Raw genomic sequence first — 21,314 nt, forward strand, 5'->3', positions numbered from 1 at the left:
TGTAGGCAGAACCTTAGTTCTTAGTTCTTAAAATATCTCTTAAAGATTTCTGGAACCTTTGGATGAAAGCTGCTACATGTAAGGTGGTGTTATATTTAACACATTCATCAGCCTAGTTCTAGGATAATTGGAAAAAGAACTGAGAGAGTCTTGAAAGAAGATAAATGCTACCTGAGACTACAGCTAATACATTGAAATGTCTATACTTTGCGTTTGTGTTGTTTTAAGCTCAACAGCAGACTAGGAGAAGAGGGTGATGTTCCATCTGATGTATGAAAAGCAGCAGTGGCTTCAAGTTTTTGAAAGACATCCCCAAGGAAGGAGAATGAACATGGGGCTTCCACTATCCCCCAAAATGTCAAATGAGGGGCTCAAAATGAAAGCTATGGAATCCTCAGGGTCCCCAGTGAACCATGATAATTTGTGAGTGGGCAGGAGATCTCCAGCAAGACAGCAGGAATTTTAAGGCCTAAATGAATGCAGCATCTCTTGTCCACCCAGCAAGTGTGTGGATTTAGCTAGAAACAGTGATATGGAGACGCTGGAGGTGTTTGATATCCTACATGCTCTTAAAAATCTGATGTCCCAGTCAAATAAAGCTATATCAAGGTTTCATCCAGTCAATCGTCCTTCAGATTGCTATGGAATCTTATAAAAAACATCTGAGTGAACTGTGAGGAAAACGAATAATCATACCACTGCCCAAACTATATAGTTTTGGGCCAACACCACATATGGTTTACAGACACTCTTAGAAAATTGGCTAACATTTTTAGTAAAAAACACCCCAATGGTAGCAATAACCCAGAGCAATGAGTGTGTAATTACAAGTTGGCCTAGCACAGACTATTGAAATTTATAGTTAGAGTAAAAAAGGCAGAAGGGAACTCAGCACAATGTGGTTCAACTACCAAAACCCCCCAACTTTCTTTGTCTCCACTATGACTCCACTAACCACTTCATTGTCAATAAAGAGGACTCAAAATGAAGAGGAAAGGAGCAAGTTTCAGAGTCAAAAAGTCATAAGCAAACATCTTTTCTCAGGTGAAAACAGGCACTGAAAGCATCAATGTATTTCTAGTTATTTTCATACTAAATTGTTTTCCCATTTTCTTACATCCATAATAGGACCACAGACAGGATGTCCTGTATATTTTCAAAATGGACTTACTTTGGCACAAACAATGCTTCCATGAACCAAATGTTTAAACCTCCAAAGCCAGGGCAGCCAGTGCTTCACAGGCCATTTGCTATATTGCCCATAAGAGACTTGAGTCATGTTCACACATAAATCCAAAGAACAAAACACTCCACAATTAGTAGCAGATTATATGTATATACAATGAGTTTCTTGAAGAAAAGGCTATATTGAACTTAAAGAATATTTCACACATCTACAGCATCTTTATTCTGGGCATCTCCAAGAGCTTCATAAATACGAGTTTAATCCAAACCCTCTTATGAAGGTGATTATTGTCTCCACTTTACAGATAAATAAACTACATCAAAGAAGGATTAGTGGAATAACCCTGGGTCCCAGTGATTCAGCAGATGATCAGGGAAGAGAACCCAGGTTTTCTGACCTCTCCTAGTGCCAGGTTCTAACTTATTAAACACCATTTCTCACAAACGAGACCATCTTTACTGTCAGACTCATGAAGCTGTACTGATTTCTGGCTCTATGGCTTTCTAATCAAGAAATAAAAGGTGAAAATAGAGAAAACAAAAAAAAGTAACCTTACTCTTTTATTCACATTTCAGGGTTTATACTTTATACACCTTTAACTTACTGAATCCACGGCAAAGATCTCTTTAGTGTAGAGTTTTGCTACATGGAAAAAATATTATAACTCAATTATAAGGCTCTGAATCTGTCATTTTTATTAATTTGGAGCAGTATTTTAATACACAAGCAGTCCTAATGTTTCCAACAGAACTACTTGTGTAGTAAGGCTCTGCTAGTATGAGTGGCATGAACTGGGTCCTAAGGGATCATTGAGTCTGCTCATTCATATTGTTGAAATTTATCAGCTGTTTTTTGATTCACATCCAGTTCAGTTTTTCAGACCTCCACTGCGATCCATAAGAACATAAGAACAGAAGAATTGCCATACTGGGTCAGACCAAAGGTCCATCCACCACAGTATCCTGTCTACCGACAGTGACCAATGCCAGGTGTCCCAGAGGGAGTGAACCTAATAGGTAATGATCAAATGATCTCTCTCCTGCCATCCATCTCCACCCTCTGACAAACAGAGGCTAGGGACACCATTCCTTTCCCATCCTGGCTAATAGCCATGAATGGACTTAACCTCCATGAATTTATCTAGCTCTCTTTTAAACAGTTATAGTCCTAGCCTTCTCCTCAGGCAAGGAGTTCCACAGGTTGACTGTGCACTATGTGAAGAAGAGCTTCCTGTTATTTGTTTTAAACCTGCTGCCTATTAATTTCATTTGGTGACCCCTAGTTCTTGTATTATGGGAATAAGTAAATAACTTTTCCTTATCTCCTTTCTCCACATCACTCATGATTTTATATACCTCTATCATATTCCCTGTTAGTCTCCTCTTTTCCAAGATGAAAAGTCCTAGCCTCTTTAATCTCTCCTCATATGGGACCTGTTCCAAACCCCTAATCATTTTAGTTGCCCTTCTCTGAAACTTTTCTAATGCCAGTATATCTTTTTTGAGATGAGGAGACCACATCTGTACACAGTATTCAAGATGTGGGTGTACCATGGATTTATATAAGGGCAATAAGATATTCTCTGTCTTATTCACTATCCTTTTTTTAATGATTCCTAACATCCTGTTTGCTTTTTTGACTGCCACCGCACAAGTGCGTGGACATCTTTAGAGAACTATCCACGATGACTCCAAGATCTCTTTCCTGATTAGTTGTAGCTAAATTAGCCCACATCATACTGTATGTATAGTTGGGGTTATTTTTTCCAATGTGCATTACTTTGCATTTATCCACATTAAATTTCATTTGCCATTTTGTTGCCCAATCACTTAGTTTTGTGAGATCTTTTTGAAGATCTTCACAGTCTGCTTTGGTCGTAACTATCTTGAGCAGTTTAGTATCATCTGCAAACTTTGCCACCTCACTGTTTACCCCTTTTTCCTGATCATTTATGAATAAGTTGAATAGGATTGGTCCTAGGACTGACCCTTGGGGAACACTAGTTACCCCTCTCCATTCGAAAATTTACCATTTATTCCTACCCTTTGTTCCCTGTTTTTTAACTGGTTCTCAATCCATGAAAGGATCTTCCTTCTTATCCCATCACAAATTAATTTACGTAAGATCCTTTGAGGGACTTTGTCCACATGTTTGTTGACCCCTTCAAAGAACTCTAATAGATTAGTAAGACATGATTTTCCCTTTACAGAAACCATGTTGACTTTTGCCCAATAATTTATGTTCTTCTATGTTTCCGACAATTTTATTCTTTACTATTGTTTCAACTGATTTGCCCGGTATTGACGTTAGACTTACCAGTGTGTAATTGCCGGGATCACCTCTAGAATTCTTTTAAAATATTGGTTACATTAGCTATCTTCCAGTCATTGGGCACAGAAGCTGATTTAAAGGACAGGTTATAAACCCTAGTTACTTGTTACTGTTAAGTTTATCAATTAATTCCAAAACCTCCTTTAGTGACACTTCAATCTGTGACAATTCCTCAGATTCAGAATCATAGAATCAGAATATCAGGGTTGGAAGGGACCTCAGGAGGTCATCTAGTCCAACACCCTGCTCAAAGCAGGACCAATCCCCAACTAAATCATCCCAGCCAGGGCTTTGTCAAGCCTGACCTTAAAAACCTCTAAGGAAGGAAATTACTGTGTCCAGTTTTGGGCCCCCCACTACAAGAAGGATGTGGAAAAATTGGAGAGAGTCTAGTGGAGGGCAACAAAAATGATTAGGGGGCTGGAGCACATGACTTATGAGGAGAGGCTGAGGGAACTGAGATTATTTAGTCTCCAGAAGAGAAGAATGAGGGGGGATTTGATAGCTGCTTTCAACTACCTGAAAGGGTGTTCCAAAGAGGATGGATCTAGACTGTTCTCAGTAGTAACAGATGACAGAACAAGGAGTAATTGTCTCAAGTTGCAGTGGGGGAGGTTTAGGTTTGTCACCGACAAAGGATAGGGAGATTCCCAAATCTGAGCTAACATCCTCAGTCGTGAAGACTGAAGCAAAGAATTCATTTAGTTTCTTCGCAATGACTTTATCGTCTTTATGTGCTCCTTTTGTATCTCAATCGTCCAGGGGCCCCACTGGTTCTTTAGCAGGCTTCCTGCTTCTGATCTACTTAAAAAAATTATCACCTTTTGAGTTTTTGGCTAGCTGTTCTTCAAACTCCTTTTTGGCTTTCCTTATTACATGTTTACACTTAATTTGGCAGTGTTTATTATGCTCCTTTCTATTTACCTCACTAGGATCTGACATCCACTTTTTAAAAGATACCTTTTTATCTCTCACTGCTTCTTTTACATGGTTGTTAAGCCATGGTGGCTCTTTTTTAGTTCTTTTACTGTGTTTTTTAATTTGGGGTATACATTGAAATTGGGCCTCTATTATGGTGTCTGTGAAAAGTGTCCATGCAGCTTGCAGGGATTTCACTCTAGTCACTGTACCTTTTAATTTCTGTTTAACTAACCTCCTCATTTTTGCATAGTTCCCCTTTCTGAAATTAAATGCCACAGTGTTGGGCTCAGGGGTTGTTTGTTCTGTATCATGAGAAAACAGCCATCATTCTTAAGAGTGCTCTTTAAAGAAATGGAGAGAATAAAGCTAAATCAAACAAAAAATGAGGCTCATGACTTCAGAGTAACTGTTTAACAATCAAAGTTGGATGAACAGTAAAATAAAGAGAGCTTACCAGGAGGGATAATGCCCCTAGTGTGGATTGTTCTGATATAATACTATTTACCCTTTAGTATCTTATACACATTTCTCAACATCTTAAACTCCTCTCTTGGTGGTTTTCCACAGTAGGATTTCTTGTTTTTTGGGGACACTGTCTTGCAGCCAAACAGATTTTACAAAGCATAACTTTAAGACCAATTCAGTGACAAGGACTCAGAGTGAGTCCTTAACACAATATTTTTCATGTGGTGGTATTGCCAGAACATATCGGGCACATCTGATGTACTGTAAGCACAGCGAGAGTATAATTATTATTACAATACAATCCAGTTAATTATGACAGAAGGGCAGGGATTGCAACAGTTAAGACTGCATAATAATATCTGTGCTAGCACCTGTTTTCAGCTGAATTTTGCCCCTTTGAGGATGAAATGTTTCATACTTGGTCTCCACCAAAAGGATAGGTTATATATTATATTATATTATATTATATTATATTATATTATATTATATAAAAGGTAGAAGCTGGAGCAAAAATGGGTTAGCCAATTTTATCCACATGGAGACTAAATGCCTACTCCTATCATAGAAAGATTCTTGACTTTTTTTTATACCTGGAATGGCTATGGTAGGAAGTTGAAAAACAGCATGACAAAAATAAGCCCTTCAGGAGGAGAAGTGTCTTTTTTTAAAAAATCTGATGTTGTATGTTCAAAGTACATTTTGCATGGGGGGAGGTTGTGTAAGCTCCTACCTTTTATGTTTTCTCTGTTTTGACCTTTTATTTATGAATTAGGAGGCCCCTAGAGCTGAAGACCAGCACATCCGTATTATATTCTCAGAAGTAAACTAGGGAAATGTGACTTAGATGAAATTACTACAAGGTGCATGCACAACTGGTTGAAAGATCATTCTCAAAGAGAGGTTATCTTGATCTGATGTCAAACTGTAAGCGTATATCTAGTGGGGTTCTGCAGGGGTCAGTCCTGGGTTTGGTACTATTCAATATTTTCATGAATGACTTGGATAATGGAATAAAGAATATGCTTATAAAATTTGCAGATGGCACCAAGCTGGGAGGGGTAGCAAGCACCATGGAGGACAGGTTTAGAATTCAAAATGACCTTGCAAATTAGAGAATTTGTCTGAATTCAGAAGATAAAATCCATTAAAGACAAGTGCAAAGTATTTCACTTAGGAAGAAAAAATCAAATGCACAACTGCAAAATCAGGAATAACTGGCTAGGTGGTAGTACTGCTGAAAAGGATCTGGGGTTATAGAGGACCACAAACTGAATATGAGTCATCAATGAGATGCAGCTGCAGAGAAAGCGAATAGGATTCTGAGGTATATTAACAGAAGTGTTGTATGTAAGACACAGGAGGTAACCGTCCCGCTTTACTTGACACTGGTGAGGCCCCAGCTGGAGTCGTGTATCCAGTTCTGGACACGACAATTTAAGAAGGATGTGGACACACTGGAAAGAATCCAGAGGAGAGGAACTAAAATGATAAAAGGTTTAGAAAACCTGACCTATCAGGAAAGTCTGAAAATACTGGGCAAGTTTAGTCTTGAGAAAAGAAAACTGAGGGGCAATCTGATAACAGTCTTCCAATATGTTAAGGGCTGTTATAAAGAGGACAGTGATGAATTGTTCTCCTTTTCCACTGAAGATAGGACAAGAAGTAATGGGCTTAATCTGCAGCAAGGAAGATTTAGGTTACATATTTGGAAAAACTTTCTAACTATAAGGGTGGTTAAGCTCTGGAACAGACTTCCAAGGGAGGTCGTGGAGTCCGCATCATTGGATGCGTTTAAAAAACAAGTTGGACAAATCCCTATTGGGGTGGTCTAGGTTTACTTGGTCCTGCCACAGAGCAGGGGGCTGGACTTCATGACTTCGAGATTCCTTCCATCCCTACATTTCTATTATTCTATGATTTGTCAGCTTCTGTGGGTAAGCTAGTGTCTAGAGAAAAGTAATGGGTTGAGGAAGGGTTTTAAATTTTCCCTACACATTTGGCAGGATATGGTGGGGCTGAGCAAGGTGTGCTGAAAGGGAGCGGGGGCTGAGGACATTCTTCAATTTCTGCAAGGTGATCCAAGCTCAGGGACCCTTTGGTCCCCTCTGGAGCGCACTGAAGTTAAAGAGGCTCCACATGAGTGTGGAGGTCCAGCCATGCAGATCGGCTTGCAGGATCAAGAATAAGGTACACAGGAGGAAGTTCCCCTCTTGGGCATTTTAGGAATTACATAGCTGGGGGAAAGCATAAGGCAGCCCAACTCTGGCATTGCCTGACCTAGCATTACACAGTTAAGTTTTCTCATGGTAAAATTCACCTCTGTTTACAGACAGTACATGGCCTCTTGGCACTTCACTGCCACATATAGGGCTTAAGTGACACAACTGCCTTGAACAGTCTCTCTGCTAAGGGGTGAATTTCACCCTTCATATAATTTCTGGTATGGGGAACATACATTCACATGTCACAGTAATCTAAGCAACTTTTGATAATTTCATTTAATTAATTTTATTTTAAAAAATAAACACTGTTATAAACTAACTTGGCACCATATTCAGAGGGCTGGAAACTGAATAGCGAGGCGGCGTCTCTTTTATGTGATTGCATGCAGTTAAATGTAACCCCTGGCTTCAAATTTTCCCATTTATTGTAAGTCTGAGATGGATCTGTTCCAAAACCCTGGATCCAAACACCCAGAAGACTGGCAAAGTCCTATAATCTGGTTCCAGTCCAAATTTTGTAATTCAAATATTCAAGTGTAACTTTTGTTTATGGAGGAAAATTGATAATGTTATTGCATAGTCTATAGTGGGAACAATGAGCAAATCTTTTCTTAATGTTACTGTCTGAGGAAGCACGGATTATTCATATGTAATGGTGCAATAAATATCACTCAATTAATTAAACTTAATATTTTTCCAAATATACTGATCCTTTCCCTAATCCCTTTTGAGATATATTATATATTAGAAAACTAGATAGATATATTTTGGTACCAAAACAGCTCGAGCTGTTTCCAAGGAAACATGATGATGCCACTTGGCAGTACCATTAGGTCAATGAATCTAAGTATCACATGGAACAAAAGCTTCACTATGCAAAATTATTTCTGATGATAAGCAATTTGAAAGCCTGCAAGGGACAATAAATTGCAACAGTGTTAGGATGGAGTTTGACTGAGGCTATTAAAGTGGGCATTTTCAGATCACAAACAGTAATGTTTGACAGTTGAAATGCTATAAAATTAAATAATCAGATTTTCTATACCTACTGATAGTAATATAGCCACTCACATTGAAACAGGGCAATCAGGCTTTTAGCAAAGGTGGCTTTTTAAAAGGTTTCAGTCAAAGATGCAAGAATAATTTTTATAGAAGGAGTGGACAGAGCCCTTGAAATAAGGAAGCAGCCAGTCAACCAGAAGTGTCTTTATTAAAATTTGCGAAGAGCTATGGAAGCTGAAATATTTAAAAGGAAAAGTTCCAAATTGCAGCCTGTCTTGATACTGTTATAATCAGCTGGGAAATATACACTAAAATCTAGGCTGATATTTTAATATTGTGTAAGTGTGCCCTCTTAGCATGTTTAATTCATGCAAAATTCACTGTGGATAAACATGCTTGCCTAGGTATTAAAATACATGCATTAGGACTGGGCCTGCAGAACTGCATGCATACCTAAAAAGTGGGAACCTAAATATCTATTTATTTAACTTATCCCACTGGTAGTAAGAAATAATAAAAACCGCTATGCTTTTGCAATGACACAAAAAATAAATGTATCTGCTCCCTCTGCTGGAAACCATTCCTTTGAGTGCTATTTTCAGAACTGTATACTTTCTGATAATATTAAGAATAATGACTGTAAGCAAAAAGTAACAATGCTGCTTTTAATCTGGTGAATGACACAAAATATAGTTTCCCAAATAAAAAAATGGAAAGAAATATTAGTTTATAAGTGGTTATTATATAAATGAATATAAAATGGAGTGGTTCATAGTTCTGTATTAATAAACGGAAAAAAAGTGAAACTTAAACACTGATTAATCTTCACAATTTAGGGTGAATAGGACAGTCAATGACCTGAACTCTCTAAGTCATGAAAGTAATATTTAAACTCTAGTAGCATCAGTATGCAGGCACAGCCAGCCATAATGGAATGCTGTTATGAAACACAGGTTGGGAAACAGTTCCTCATTTTTCATGTAAAGGTGCGACTACACTTATGGGGCCTGTAAAGTACAGACACTGCACCCTCTGCTAGCATAGGGATAAACAGCAGTGTAGATGGTAAGGTACGGTTTAGTTGAGGAGAGCAGAGTGCCCTGCACACCTGAACCCTACGGTAAATACCCTACACCAATGGCCACGCAGTACCTACCATGTCTACACTGCTATTTTTAGCCCGTGCAGTGTACTGCAACCTCTCCACGCCAGAGCCTTTCCCTGCTGTGCCCTGCTGCGCCCAGTAGCTCCCCGCTGCCTTCCCCCACCAGAGCCTTTTACTGCCACGGGTAGTTACACACCACAGTGACAAGAGTGGATGCAGCCTGCCTCCACTGGCAGAGTGTAGCTATACATGTAGTGCCTGTACTCTACTCACTGCCATAAGTGTAGACACAGCATGTATCTGAATGATATGACACCAAATCCAAAGTCCAGTGAAGTCGATGGGGTTCCTGCCATTGACTCGAATGGGCATTGGATCAAGCCCTATGTGAAAATCTGTCTGAGTGAACTTCCTAATTCAAACATGGATAGGAACACAATGTCCATCTTCCATGGTCAAAGTGACTACTAAAAGGCATTTTTATGCCAAAGCAGCTCAGTCAATTATCATCAGCTTTAACACACTGTCAAAGGCTGTGAAAATCTTTACGTGCAGCTAAAAAATACCCACAAAGGTGAAAAATTCTTTCCTGCCATTAAATATGACACAATCACAAATTACTCCCAGCCTTATTTGTGCAACCAATAACCCAGTGAACTGTGTAAACAAAGGGAAACATCAGCATTATTTGTTTATGTCTACACGGCACTTGAAATCGTGCTTGACCTAGGCTGCTAAAAATAGGAGTGTGGCCACCGTGGCAAGGTGGCTGCTTGGGCTAGCCACCTGAGTATATAGCCAGCGGGTTGGACAGGACTGCATTTGGGCAGCTAGCTATGGCTATCCTGCTATTTTTAGCACATTAGCTCTGCTCAAGGCAGCCTGTCTGTCTACCTGTGTTGGGAAACACTCTTCCAGCTGCTGTGTTGACATACCTTTTATTTGAGAGCATATGATGAGCTAGTTCCTTTCCTGACATTCAAGAGTAAGTAAATGAGGGATGGTTCCCTGTTCTGAGGTCACTTGTAATAGCAGAGAAGCACACAGAGATTAGGAAAAGGGAAACAGAGGGAACTGTTAAAAACTGAACAGATTCACTGTAGACAGCATAGCAGAGGTGAGTTTTTGAGAGAGACTTAAAAGCAGACAGGGCATGATTCTTGGGGACTAGTTCAAGATCGTCACTCCATACATAGGGGATGCATGGAGGCAACTGCAAGAAGCAGGGGGAAAGGCAGACAAGGCTGGGAATGCTGGCAGCACAGAGAAGCACATGTGGAGTACTACATTTTGGAATGTATGGTTTGACCAATATAGAAGAATGAGCAATGCAAATGGTGACCAGTGAAAATGAATTCCACTATAGTTAGTGCCCTTGTCCTTCAATCTGCAGGGTGACTTTTAGGAGGGTTGTTTACCTCTCTCTCCCTTCTACCAAAGGGTGAGATGCCACAGCATGAACTGGCTGGTTGGGGAAAGGCTATTAACAAAATTGATAAAAATAAAGGAAGGAGCAACAAAACATTGCAAGACCTCTGCTCTGCTACACCCCTTCCCCTCAAAAAACAAACATATACATTATATTTAAAACAAGTAAACACCACAGAGGTTACTTTCGAGCCAAAAAAAATGCAATAGTAATAAAGAGTTTGTTTTGTTTGGATAGTTAGGGTATATTTTCAGTGCAGAGTGGATGGGATTAAGTAGACAACTTTCATTAACAGTTGCGCCAGTTTCCCATTCACAGCTGGAAGCACAGACCAGACTCTCTCTCTATTTAACAATGTGTACTTGTATGAAAATAGATACATTAAGAAAGGAACCCAGAAAATATATAAGAAGAAAAGTCAGAAATATTATAGAAAAACCTTGAAAACTCTTTGTAAATGTTTAGGCTGGGATTTGCAAATTCCAATGGGAACTGAGTTCTCCTTCCTTTTAGGTTTAGATATTCATTTTATAGAACAACTTTTTGACATTTAGGTTTTTTTATTAAATTGAAAAAACAAAAACAAAAACAAAAACCCCAACCCTTTTCTCTGCCCTCTGTCTGTCCACACTGAAACTGAGCATGGAAACTCTAAAGCAGTCGCAGAAGTTCTAAATTCTCCAAATCTTCAATTTCAGTGAATTAAAAATAAAGGAAGATGGTTCAGATGGTTCTCCCCATCTGAACACTCAAACACTTTGATTTCACAACTAACAAATTCTCTGAAAGTATGGGACAATAGCAGGGCCGCACAGAGGTGTTCAGGGTCAGGGCCAAAATCTGAAACTGAAGTGCCCACCCATCCCTGCCCAGTACCTAAGGCTCCAATGGTGGGGTGGTAGGAAGAGTGAGCCCACCCCACACGCACCCTGTACTGCTGGCCCTTGTCCCATGGAGCTGGGCCCAGCTCCCCCCTTCTGGTGTTGCAACCTGGCGCGTGGGGTCCTTGTGCTGATTTGAGTCCACAGTGGTCGGGCCAATGGACCCCTTTCTCCCGCCCCAGCCCAGGCAGTCCTACCTACACAGTGGCACCATCAAAAAAAAAACCTAAAAGGATTACTTACATCGTGGACAAAGAGACAAGTGTATTGAAAGCTCCGGGAGTGATGGTGGTGATGCGATTGTCGTAGAGAGAGAGCAACCTTACTGAGCTTAGTCCTGTGAAGGTGTCATTATTCACACAGCTGATCAAGTTGCTCCTCAGCATCCTGCAAAGATTCAGACATGGAATTAAAATACTCCTGGAGACTGTAGTGAAGGTGGTGGTGGTGGCCTAATCTAAAGGCAGGGGTCCACAAATGCCATTTCTAACATCCGTCTGTTGTAATACAGGACAGTGACTGATGCTAAATGAGCATCAGACCCTATTCTGTTTTGACTCTCAAGAGTACAAATAGCTAACAAAGGGTCCTTCTCACCTCAAAGGTGTACCATTATGAATCTCAAACTCCATTATTATACTTGTTCACACATGGCATTAAAGAGTGGTGGACACTCTGCAGTTGAAATTACAGTGGGACCAAAAACCTTCGCTAGCATCAGACATGCAGTCAGCTTTAAAAGTCTAATGATTTACTGAGCCTGGGAGTAATCTAAAATGAATTTCTGAGGCCACCTGATATGGACTTTGGCTACCCTCTGAGCATAACAATACTTACATTGCTTTAACAAAATGACTATCCTAAATAGCTTTTTAAAATTTGTATTTAAACAGTATGAAAGGAGACAACAACAGTGGAAGCTTATGTATGGTATAGGAAAGAGTTTCCACACCAAAACCAGCTCTGAAATCTTATTATCATCATTAACTTTCCTATAGCAGTCAGAGGGGAAAAAAAGTTATGACCCCATAAAATGCCTCTTTGCTCAACGCTTGTACCAGATGAACATACATTGCTGTGAGTTGTTATGGTAACAATGAATTTGATGGTAAAGCCTAATTGAATTGAAATACTGTAATATCTAATTTTGCTTCATAGCCACAAAGGCTTTAGAGCTATTCAAGAAGCATGTGTCACATTTCATATAAAAGACTGTAGTGGTACATTAATGTCACTATTCATCTTCAGATTAAACATTATTCAGTATCCAAAGCATACCACCAGAAGGTCCCAAAACACATGCGATCATGTGCTCCCACTCTAATAATCTAAGCATGTAAACTAAAGGGGAAATAATTCTCTGCTCTGAAATCCAGGCAGTCTGCACTGAGTTCAGTATACCCTGTTGTCACATCCCACACTGATACCAGCCAGCTAGGCAGTTGGATACTACATTGATAGGAGGTACTTTACCATTGCCTGAGAGAGATTAGATTTAGCAAAACAGGTATAGATATTTACATTGTAATCAGGCATTTGGTGTGAAAGGCCATGACTTGACACTAAGTTTTAAGTGGATAAACTTCCAAATCCAGTTATCACCTCAGACACCTATAATATAAATAGATGGGCCCTAGTGCCATAAGCAGTGGTTAAATAGAGCATGTTAAAAAATGGGGAGACCAAAAAGCACATGACAAGAGATGTTAACAGGACACCAAAAAGTGGGGGGAACTTGTCCCTTCATGCAATGGTTCCATTTATGCCATAAACTCTAGAAGGAACATGCTATTATAAGAGAAGGGGGTGTCTAAGGCCCTGGTTGGATTAGGTCAATTCTGGAAATACATTATATTGAAGTCATGTCAGAATGACTTTTTTTTTTGATTCTATACGTGTTTTAGATGGTAACTTCACATAGCTAGGCAGGTTTTTAAATGCCCGTCCATCTCAATAACTATTTAATACATTTATAGAAGCACACAGGATTTTCAAAATCAATGCGTGCCTCTGTCCAACATGGCCTCTTGGTTTAAGGCTATAGTTTTTATGCTCAAAGAATGCAGGTTTATAGATCCAAATATAGTCTCTGAAGCCAACTCTGGATTCTCTACCACACACTGGGTGCCCTTTCTGAAGGAAAACTTATACTTACAGATTTTCATTTCATGCTGTGTATATTTAGACTGCTTTAGCAGCTTGGGAGAAATGCAGGTCAGGTCAGCAGCATAGCGCAAATGCTAAATATCTTTCTATGAAAAAATACTTATTTTGTTTGGGAGCCCTGCCATGGGCTGCTTTCATAGCATAAAAAGTTAATTTAGTATCCACAAACAGTATTTAAAAGTTTCTCAGTAAAACACACACACCAGATGGACTAAGCCAAAGAAAAGCAAAAGTTGAAGAAACAGTGAAGGAAAAGTTCTCCAGTTTTTGTCTCTACGGGCCAAGTTGTGAGGTCCTCACTCAGGCAAACCTCCAAGTCACGTCAGGGTTGTTTTGCTTGTGTAGGACTGAAGGGTTTGGCACTATGATACTCTGCAAACTAAGAAACACTTGTTGCTGTGACTAAACTGAGCTTTTTTAAAATTCCACTTGGCATTTTGGAGCCAATTGCAGGGGGAAGTCACATTGCTCACATGTTATGTCCTCCTAGAACAGAGACATTATGCAAACAGGATATCTGTCAAGTGGTCAATCACATGCCATCATTCTTTCTGATTTTACTGGAAGCTTTATCTCCGGTGTATGGAGCAGAAGCAAACTATGATCCATTTTCCAGTGTCTGCTGTTTGTCTATATGTCTAGGCACTTACGTGACCCCATCACTGTAGGAACCTCACATGCATTAAAGAATTTATCCTTAACACTTATGAGAAATTGGAAACTTAAAAACAGAGATATTAAGTGGCTTGCAAAAGGCCACATGGGAAGTCTGTGGCAGAGCTGGGAATTTAAACCTTAATATCCTGGAATCTAGTACAGTGTGTTCACCATGAGACCATATTGTGTTATACAATCACCATTATCTCTGACATAATCACAGATAATGCCACAGTGAATTAAACCAAAGTAAATTTTAAAAGTCAAATTTTAGAAAGGATCTTAATTAATTCTAACTAACTAAAACAGCTACATGATTAAATCCACTCAGCTTTGGCCCAAGACAGCTTCACTGTCAATTTACTAATTCTTGAAAATCAGTTTATAAAGAAACAGCAGATACCTTATCACTCGCAGAGCACCATAAAAATACACAGTGCTCTGTGAACACAGTAAGACTCATTCCCTGTCCCAAAGAATTTACTGTCTAATAACTGTGGTGTAATTAGGTATGGCTGTAACCAAGCTCTCCCAAACAAGCAGCCATACTTTTCAGCAGTTGGACATAGGTTTCACACTTACATTGTCTTGAGTCCTGTGAGGCCTCTAAACATTCGCCCTTGCACAGATTCCAGCTGATTCCCTGTCAGCATCAGTTCCTGCACCCCTATTGCCCCATCAAAGGCACCTTCTCGGATCTCCTTGATCTTATTGTTATTCAGGTTTCTGGTGGGGGAAAGCAAAGGTAATAGGAAAAAGATTTCTGTCTTGTTCCAAACATTTGTCAGAACAAGAGACAGAGAGGCTTAATGAAGGCTATGTGCTTTGCAGAAATTATCCAGCCAGGTTTTCAGTCTGTAACATAGGGCAAACTGCAGTTTGAAATCATAACATACAAACAGCTCTCCTTTCACAACATTTATCACAAACACAATCATACCAGGATAGGAGACAAAACTGAGGTAAGCATGTGAGACAAAAGTCAAAGGAACTGTGCCCTGTTACATCTGGTCTGAATCAGGCTCTGAATGGGCTCGATCCTGCAAGATGCAGAGCATTCTGGCACACCACTTGTGCATACAGTTAAACACCTGCTTAGGTGGTTTTGCTGGAGTGGTTTTCCTGCAAGTCTTATCTAACCACAGGGAGAAGAGCACATAACCCTGAGATATGGACCATCTTTACTTGTGTCTATTGTACAGCACCAAACACCACACTGGCTTTAAATGTGTAAGCAATAATGAAGTGGAGAAACATAAAGTCAGATGCAAAGGGAATGATGAATGTAAATGTACAACGTAATTAAACTACAAAATGGTTTAAACCTGAAATGAAACCTGGGCTGAAAGTGCTGTATTTGTGAAAAAGCCAAATGGATTGAAAACTTCCATTTGATAAAATGCTGTTAGAGATTTATTAAAATAGGCTACTCTTATTTATGAAAATCATGCCTTAAGTTCTTCAGAACCTTAGAGCTCAACCCTGCAAACATTTACTATGAGGCTCAGTGCATGCTACTCTGAATAATCCTATTGACTTCAGAGTTACTGCTCATAATAGTAAGCACTATTCTTTGTAATAAGGCTCTGAAGTATAGGGCCATGCATAAAACACATTTCCGTTCTCCAAAAAGCATACTGTCTAAAGGCCAGACTCTGACACCGACACTCATATGAGAAGCAACTTCTTGCAGAAGTAGTCCCATTGCTATTCAACACGAGTAAGGGATTCAGAATATGTGCCTAAATGAGGGAAAACAAGCAAACAAGAAGGCATTGGACTTGTGCCTGGGCCATGCTTTTCTGAAGAATGGACAGTTTGATTAGGATAAAAGTTAATGGAACACATGGCAGCAGTACAATTCTGGCCTTAGATGCAAACAAACACTGTGGGGCTTGCTCTTTGCAGAACTTGTCCCTGAATTAAAGGAACTCTGTAGTCTGGAGATGAGTTTCATGTGGTAAACTCTGGTAAGCTGGTTTATGTCTCCTGAAAAACTGTCAGATACTGGGCCATACAGCATGTGACCCATCACCTCTTGTGCGTTCTGCAGCCAGCAAGGAGGGGAAAGAATGCCAACTATAAGGAGGAAAAAAATCACAAAAATATATATACCTTTTTTTTTGAGGGGGGGGGGATTCAAAAAGTTTCTTGTGCTTTGTACTTTCGTCTATGATGTGAAGACAAGAGTTTATGTTCAGTGTCAAAGCCAGCCTAGTATGGATATTATGACATATGAATTTAATTTGGGGCTGAACTGTTGTCTGATGAAAGTTTATAGCTCAGTATCTCTTTTGTGTCTGTTTTGAATCCATACATTATGTTACTTCTCCTATTGCTCACAATGACGCTTTTTCCCTGGTGGTGACCATAGAGTGATGCATATTTGCAGTTTTGTTCTCTGACTGGTAATATACAACACCTTTGACCTGTAGTTCACCATTAATAATCCAACCTGCACTTGTAGTGATTAGGTTTCATTACTATCTGAAGGCTGTTTGGTCATCCATGTAAAAGAGTGGTTGTAATCCACTTCCTAGAGGACATATACTCATGTTGCAAAAACCAAACACTCTTAGTAGGCTGGCCAGAGACTGGAGAAGGCCTTATCTTCTCACCCTACAAATTGGACACACCAATCAGGTCAGGAATAAGGCATATTAGTTGACACTGTGTCAAAGCTTGCACCTTTCACTGTCAGAAGATGCACAGAGTAGAAATGGGACTTCAACCACCTGGATTATTGAACTCTGCTCCTTTCACCAGCAGCACATTACTACTTTTTAAGTGTCCAAAAACATGCTAGGTGTTTTACAGAATAGACAAAAATATATCCCCTGCCCTGAAGATCTTAAAATTCAATATTAAATAGTACAAGCTAAACCAAACAGTAGAGGTGAGGAAAGACCAGGCTTACAACAGTAAATGGAGACAAGACTGTTCTGCAATCCCGCTGGGATCATAGTCAAAGTAGATGTCTCACCAAGATCGGTTCCCTTATTTTTCTTCCTGAACCCATTTCCTCTCCATTAGAGTATAAAAAAAGAGATGGGTAGCTGACAGCAACTGTCCTGTATAAATATCTACCATTATGTGAAGATGTCCCTAAAGCCTGACTGAAATTTTGAAAGATTTACTAGAATCCTAGACCCTGGAAATAAGGGGCTTTTCACATTCAAGCTGCATAAAAAGATTCTCCCTGATGGCAAAATGGTGAGGAAAAAAATCAGCAAAACTTTAACTCTTCTTGTCTTATAATTTGGACAAAAAACAGGTTACCATTTTCAGAGGTGACAATGTAAATTCATAGCGAAAATGGCATGTTTCCATCTGGAATAAACTTCTGAAAAAACTCTGACTTCACAGCAGACTTTTACTACTTCAAACATTACAAGCCATGTCCTTCAGGAATGCTGAGATTCCATCCCAAATCATACTTGAAACAAGTGCTTTGAAATAATATTAGATCAGTCTTGGCAACCTTCCAGCTCAATCCTATTTTCCATCTGTTACTCTGGATTTGTTTTACAGAGATACATGAGTTTCCTTTTAAGTGAATTTGTTGGGGGCGAATGATGCTGGGCTAATCTCTATCTGGTGAGTGGGTCATACTACAAGTGGCAGTAGTATAGGTTTCTTCATGCAGCCCTACTGGTGCACCTTGACCCTTCCATACAGCCTCTCCTCCTGGCTCCCTGCCCATTGGTCTTTCTGCTGGGACTGCTGGTGGGGCACACACAGTTCAGAGACGTGAATCTCTGTCTTCTGGAGTCAAGCCTCCAACTCCTTGACATACCCCAATTATTAACTTTTGGTTACTACCAACCTCAGCTAAATTTGATCCTGTATTACCTAGACATGAGGGGATCAGGGTCCTATCATCCTAATTCAGAGCAAAGGAAGTTTCAGAAACACAGAGAACCATAATTCAAGCTAGTCCAGAGACACAGAAAACCAAAGGGTAGGCTTACCCACCACTAGAGCTGGACAGGAAATAATTTTCCCATCCCACAAAAATATTTGAAATTTCAGAAAATCTTCCCTGCTCCACAGTGGGAGGAAACCGAGACCTTCAGAAACGTCACAAATATTAGAGTGAGAGAGACACATGGCCATATGAGCCAATAGCCTGGGGTTTACTGTACTCATCCGGGATGCGAGTAACCCAGTTCAAATCCCAGTTCTGCTTCATTTGTAGCAAAGACTTGGAAACCAGGTCATCTACATCCCAGGTGAATGCCTTAGCCACCAGGCTATCCTAGGGCCTTTGTTTCTTTCTCTCTTGTCATGACCAGAAATTCCATCCTGGACCTGAGGAAACCTCTCTCAGTGAAAGTTTCATCAAGCCAATCCCTTCTTGCAAAAAGTTTTGAGTTTGGCAAGTCAGCATTTTCTGACTAAAACCCATTTCGTCAAAAAATTCCACACCAGCTCTACTCACCACCTTTGCCATGATATATCCATCCTGGACTTAAAATAAAAATCCTTGAGTCCAAACAATCCAGCACCCTTCTTGCTTTTGAAAAAAAAAATCCAAACAAACTGTGAATAGGATTTCAAAGTTTGAAGCCTACTTTCCAGGAGAGAATGTGGCCTTGTAGCTAGAACATGAGGTTTCAGGTTAAGAGTTCCTAGCTCCGACACTGACATGTGGCTGACCTCAGAAAAGTCACCATCCACTTTCCTGTGCCTATACTGGCTCCGACTTACATCCCTCACCCCCTTATAAATATCTGTGACAGCTCTAGAAAGTGTAAGATCCATTCCCCCCATGCATCCACTTCAGAATGAGAGCATAATAATTGGGGTCTTTTTCAAAAATTCATACAGCACAACTTTATTAGATAGACCCTGTAATGGCTTTGTTGTATCCATGATGAGCTATCATGTAAATTAGTACCAAGAGACTTCTTAAAAATTAGACACATTTGATTCCCAGATTCAGGGGTCAATGAATCCTTTGGGACCATTTAAATACATGGCTTATTGACAGAACAGACAAAGGCTCCAAAGTGAAAACTGCCCGCACATGTGCCATTTCTAGGGAGAAAGCTGCTGCCATTGCCTCCCCGTACAAATAGGTTAGGCTACTGCGCTGTACTATGGGAGTTCAAATGGGCATAAATACACAAAGATTGTGAGGTGCTCAGATACTGTGGAAATGGGGTGCATAAAAGTACCTCACATAGCTTGAGGGGAGATTTCTTTGTTATTGTTAAAGGCAAGAGTCACTTTACCACCCAGTATTATAATGAGTGTTTTATCCAGCACAACCCTGGCACATAGTGTTACATGTAAGGTTAAAAATGAGGGGAACAGGGAGCACAGAGGAACCCAGACCTGTGTTGATGAGTGTCCACTGTGTAGCTGCCAGCTTAATCCTGCCTCGCAGTTGCAGGAGCGAGGCATGGATAAGGGCTTCATTACTATGAAGATCATTTCAGGCCATGACTCCACAGACACATCCATTCTCTGCCTACACACTGTCCCTTTTATTTTTAAGCTTTGCACTTGTGCATATGAGAGAAGGATCACAGAGGGCTTGATACCACTAATTACCCACTGCTGTGTACTAAACCTAGGGCTCTAAATCTCATTTCTGTTCACAGGTAGCCTCCACCAGCACTTGTGCTGGGGTGCAATAGTCAGGCACAATGCACAAAGACTAGCAGGATCAATGTTCTGCATCTACAGAGCTCTGGTTAATTTGGCTGTTTTTACATAATAGTGATAACCACTGACATCCCATTGCTATCATGCAATAAAATCCACCAAAAATGCATGGACAGCTGAAAAGGAAATGGGTCCTGAGGCACGTCTGTAAGCACTTAATGTGCATAGGCATGTATCAAAGGGGAACACCTACAAAGCCTGGTCATCATTAAAGACTTTGCTCTCTAACTTGTACCTGTTGGTAAAGTTTAAACCCACATCCACATCTTGGGAGAGGAGGAAAAAAGGAGTCTCTTGGAAGACTGGGCCTATATCAAAGTGTGTCTCTGAACACACAGAATGAAGATCTATTAAGTTATAGAAGTGCCATTTTTAGAGGGCTACTGCTCAGTGTCTTAGCTTTTTACATTAGTGGCTAAAGTTTATAATGGTGTTATACCTGTTGGTCATGCAGTGTTAACATAGCTATGGGAAAGGAAGATGGATTCTATTCTGGGTCATACATCAACAGAATTGTTTATCCTGTGCTAATTGCTGGGTTAAATTCTCTTTTAGGACTTTATCCTGCTAGTCATCACTGTAGTATGTAAGCACTTTCCACATAAAATCAATAACAGCACAGTCCCTAGTGGAATTTATGGAGTCTCTGGAACTTCTCCTGTTTCAGGGTAAAAATGCTGCTTGTGTTAGGAGTTAAATTTTTAACTATTTCAATTGCTTTTTCTTGGTTTTAGGTTGATTCTTTCCGCAAGGGTTTTATAATTTTTTTTTAAGTTGGTAAGAGAAGAGGGTTTGAGTACAAAAGCACATTAGTCATTCTTATGGAAGAAAGAACTTTTTAAATGTTTGAGCCATACTGAAGACAACTGAGCAATTTTGATTTGGGATCACTGGGCCACAGTGAAGATAGAACTCACAAAACTGATGATAGAGTGAGTTGTTTTCAGAGCAGAACTGCTCTTTAAGGCTTTAATTATTAGAATAAACACTGCAATCCACTATCTACCAGAGAGTGTAGATTGAGGAAATAAAGGAAAAACTCAGGTGCACTCAGGCTGCTAGATTCCATAACACTCAATATCTGTCTATCTATCAGGTGAGCACCAAATAAAGTCCATTACAGTAACCCTTGGTAGAGGTAACGAAGACATGGGTTGCCAGGGCAAGGTCAGTGTTTTGAAGAAAGGATGGCAATTTAGGAATATTTTAAAGGAGAAACGCCACTCTTGGCCATGGGTGACATTTGAGATTCTATGTTCAAAAATGACCCCACATT

General features: G+C 39.9%; 1 protein-coding gene across 7 annotated transcripts in view; it reads right to left on the reverse strand.

The window, feature by feature from the left end:
- Window positions 1-21,314, reverse strand: part of SLIT3 (slit guidance ligand 3) — a 781,907-nt gene that overhangs the window by 151,663 nt on the left and 608,930 nt on the right. For all 7 annotated transcript variants that reach the window (XM_039485327.1, XM_039485326.1, XM_039485332.1 and 4 more), the window contains 2 exons: window positions 14,948-15,091; window positions 11,786-11,929 (listed from right to left, as the gene is read on the reverse strand). In XM_039485327.1, coding sequence (XP_039341261.1) covers window positions 11,786-11,929; window positions 14,948-15,091 — 288 coding nt within the window. The remainder of the gene's footprint in view (window positions 1-11,785; window positions 11,930-14,947; window positions 15,092-21,314) is intronic.

The sequence above is a fragment of the Mauremys reevesii genome, linkage group 8 (assembly GCF_016161935.1).
Source record: "Mauremys reevesii isolate NIE-2019 linkage group 8, ASM1616193v1, whole genome shotgun sequence".
Lineage (NCBI taxonomy): Eukaryota > Metazoa > Chordata > Testudines > Geoemydidae > Mauremys > Mauremys reevesii.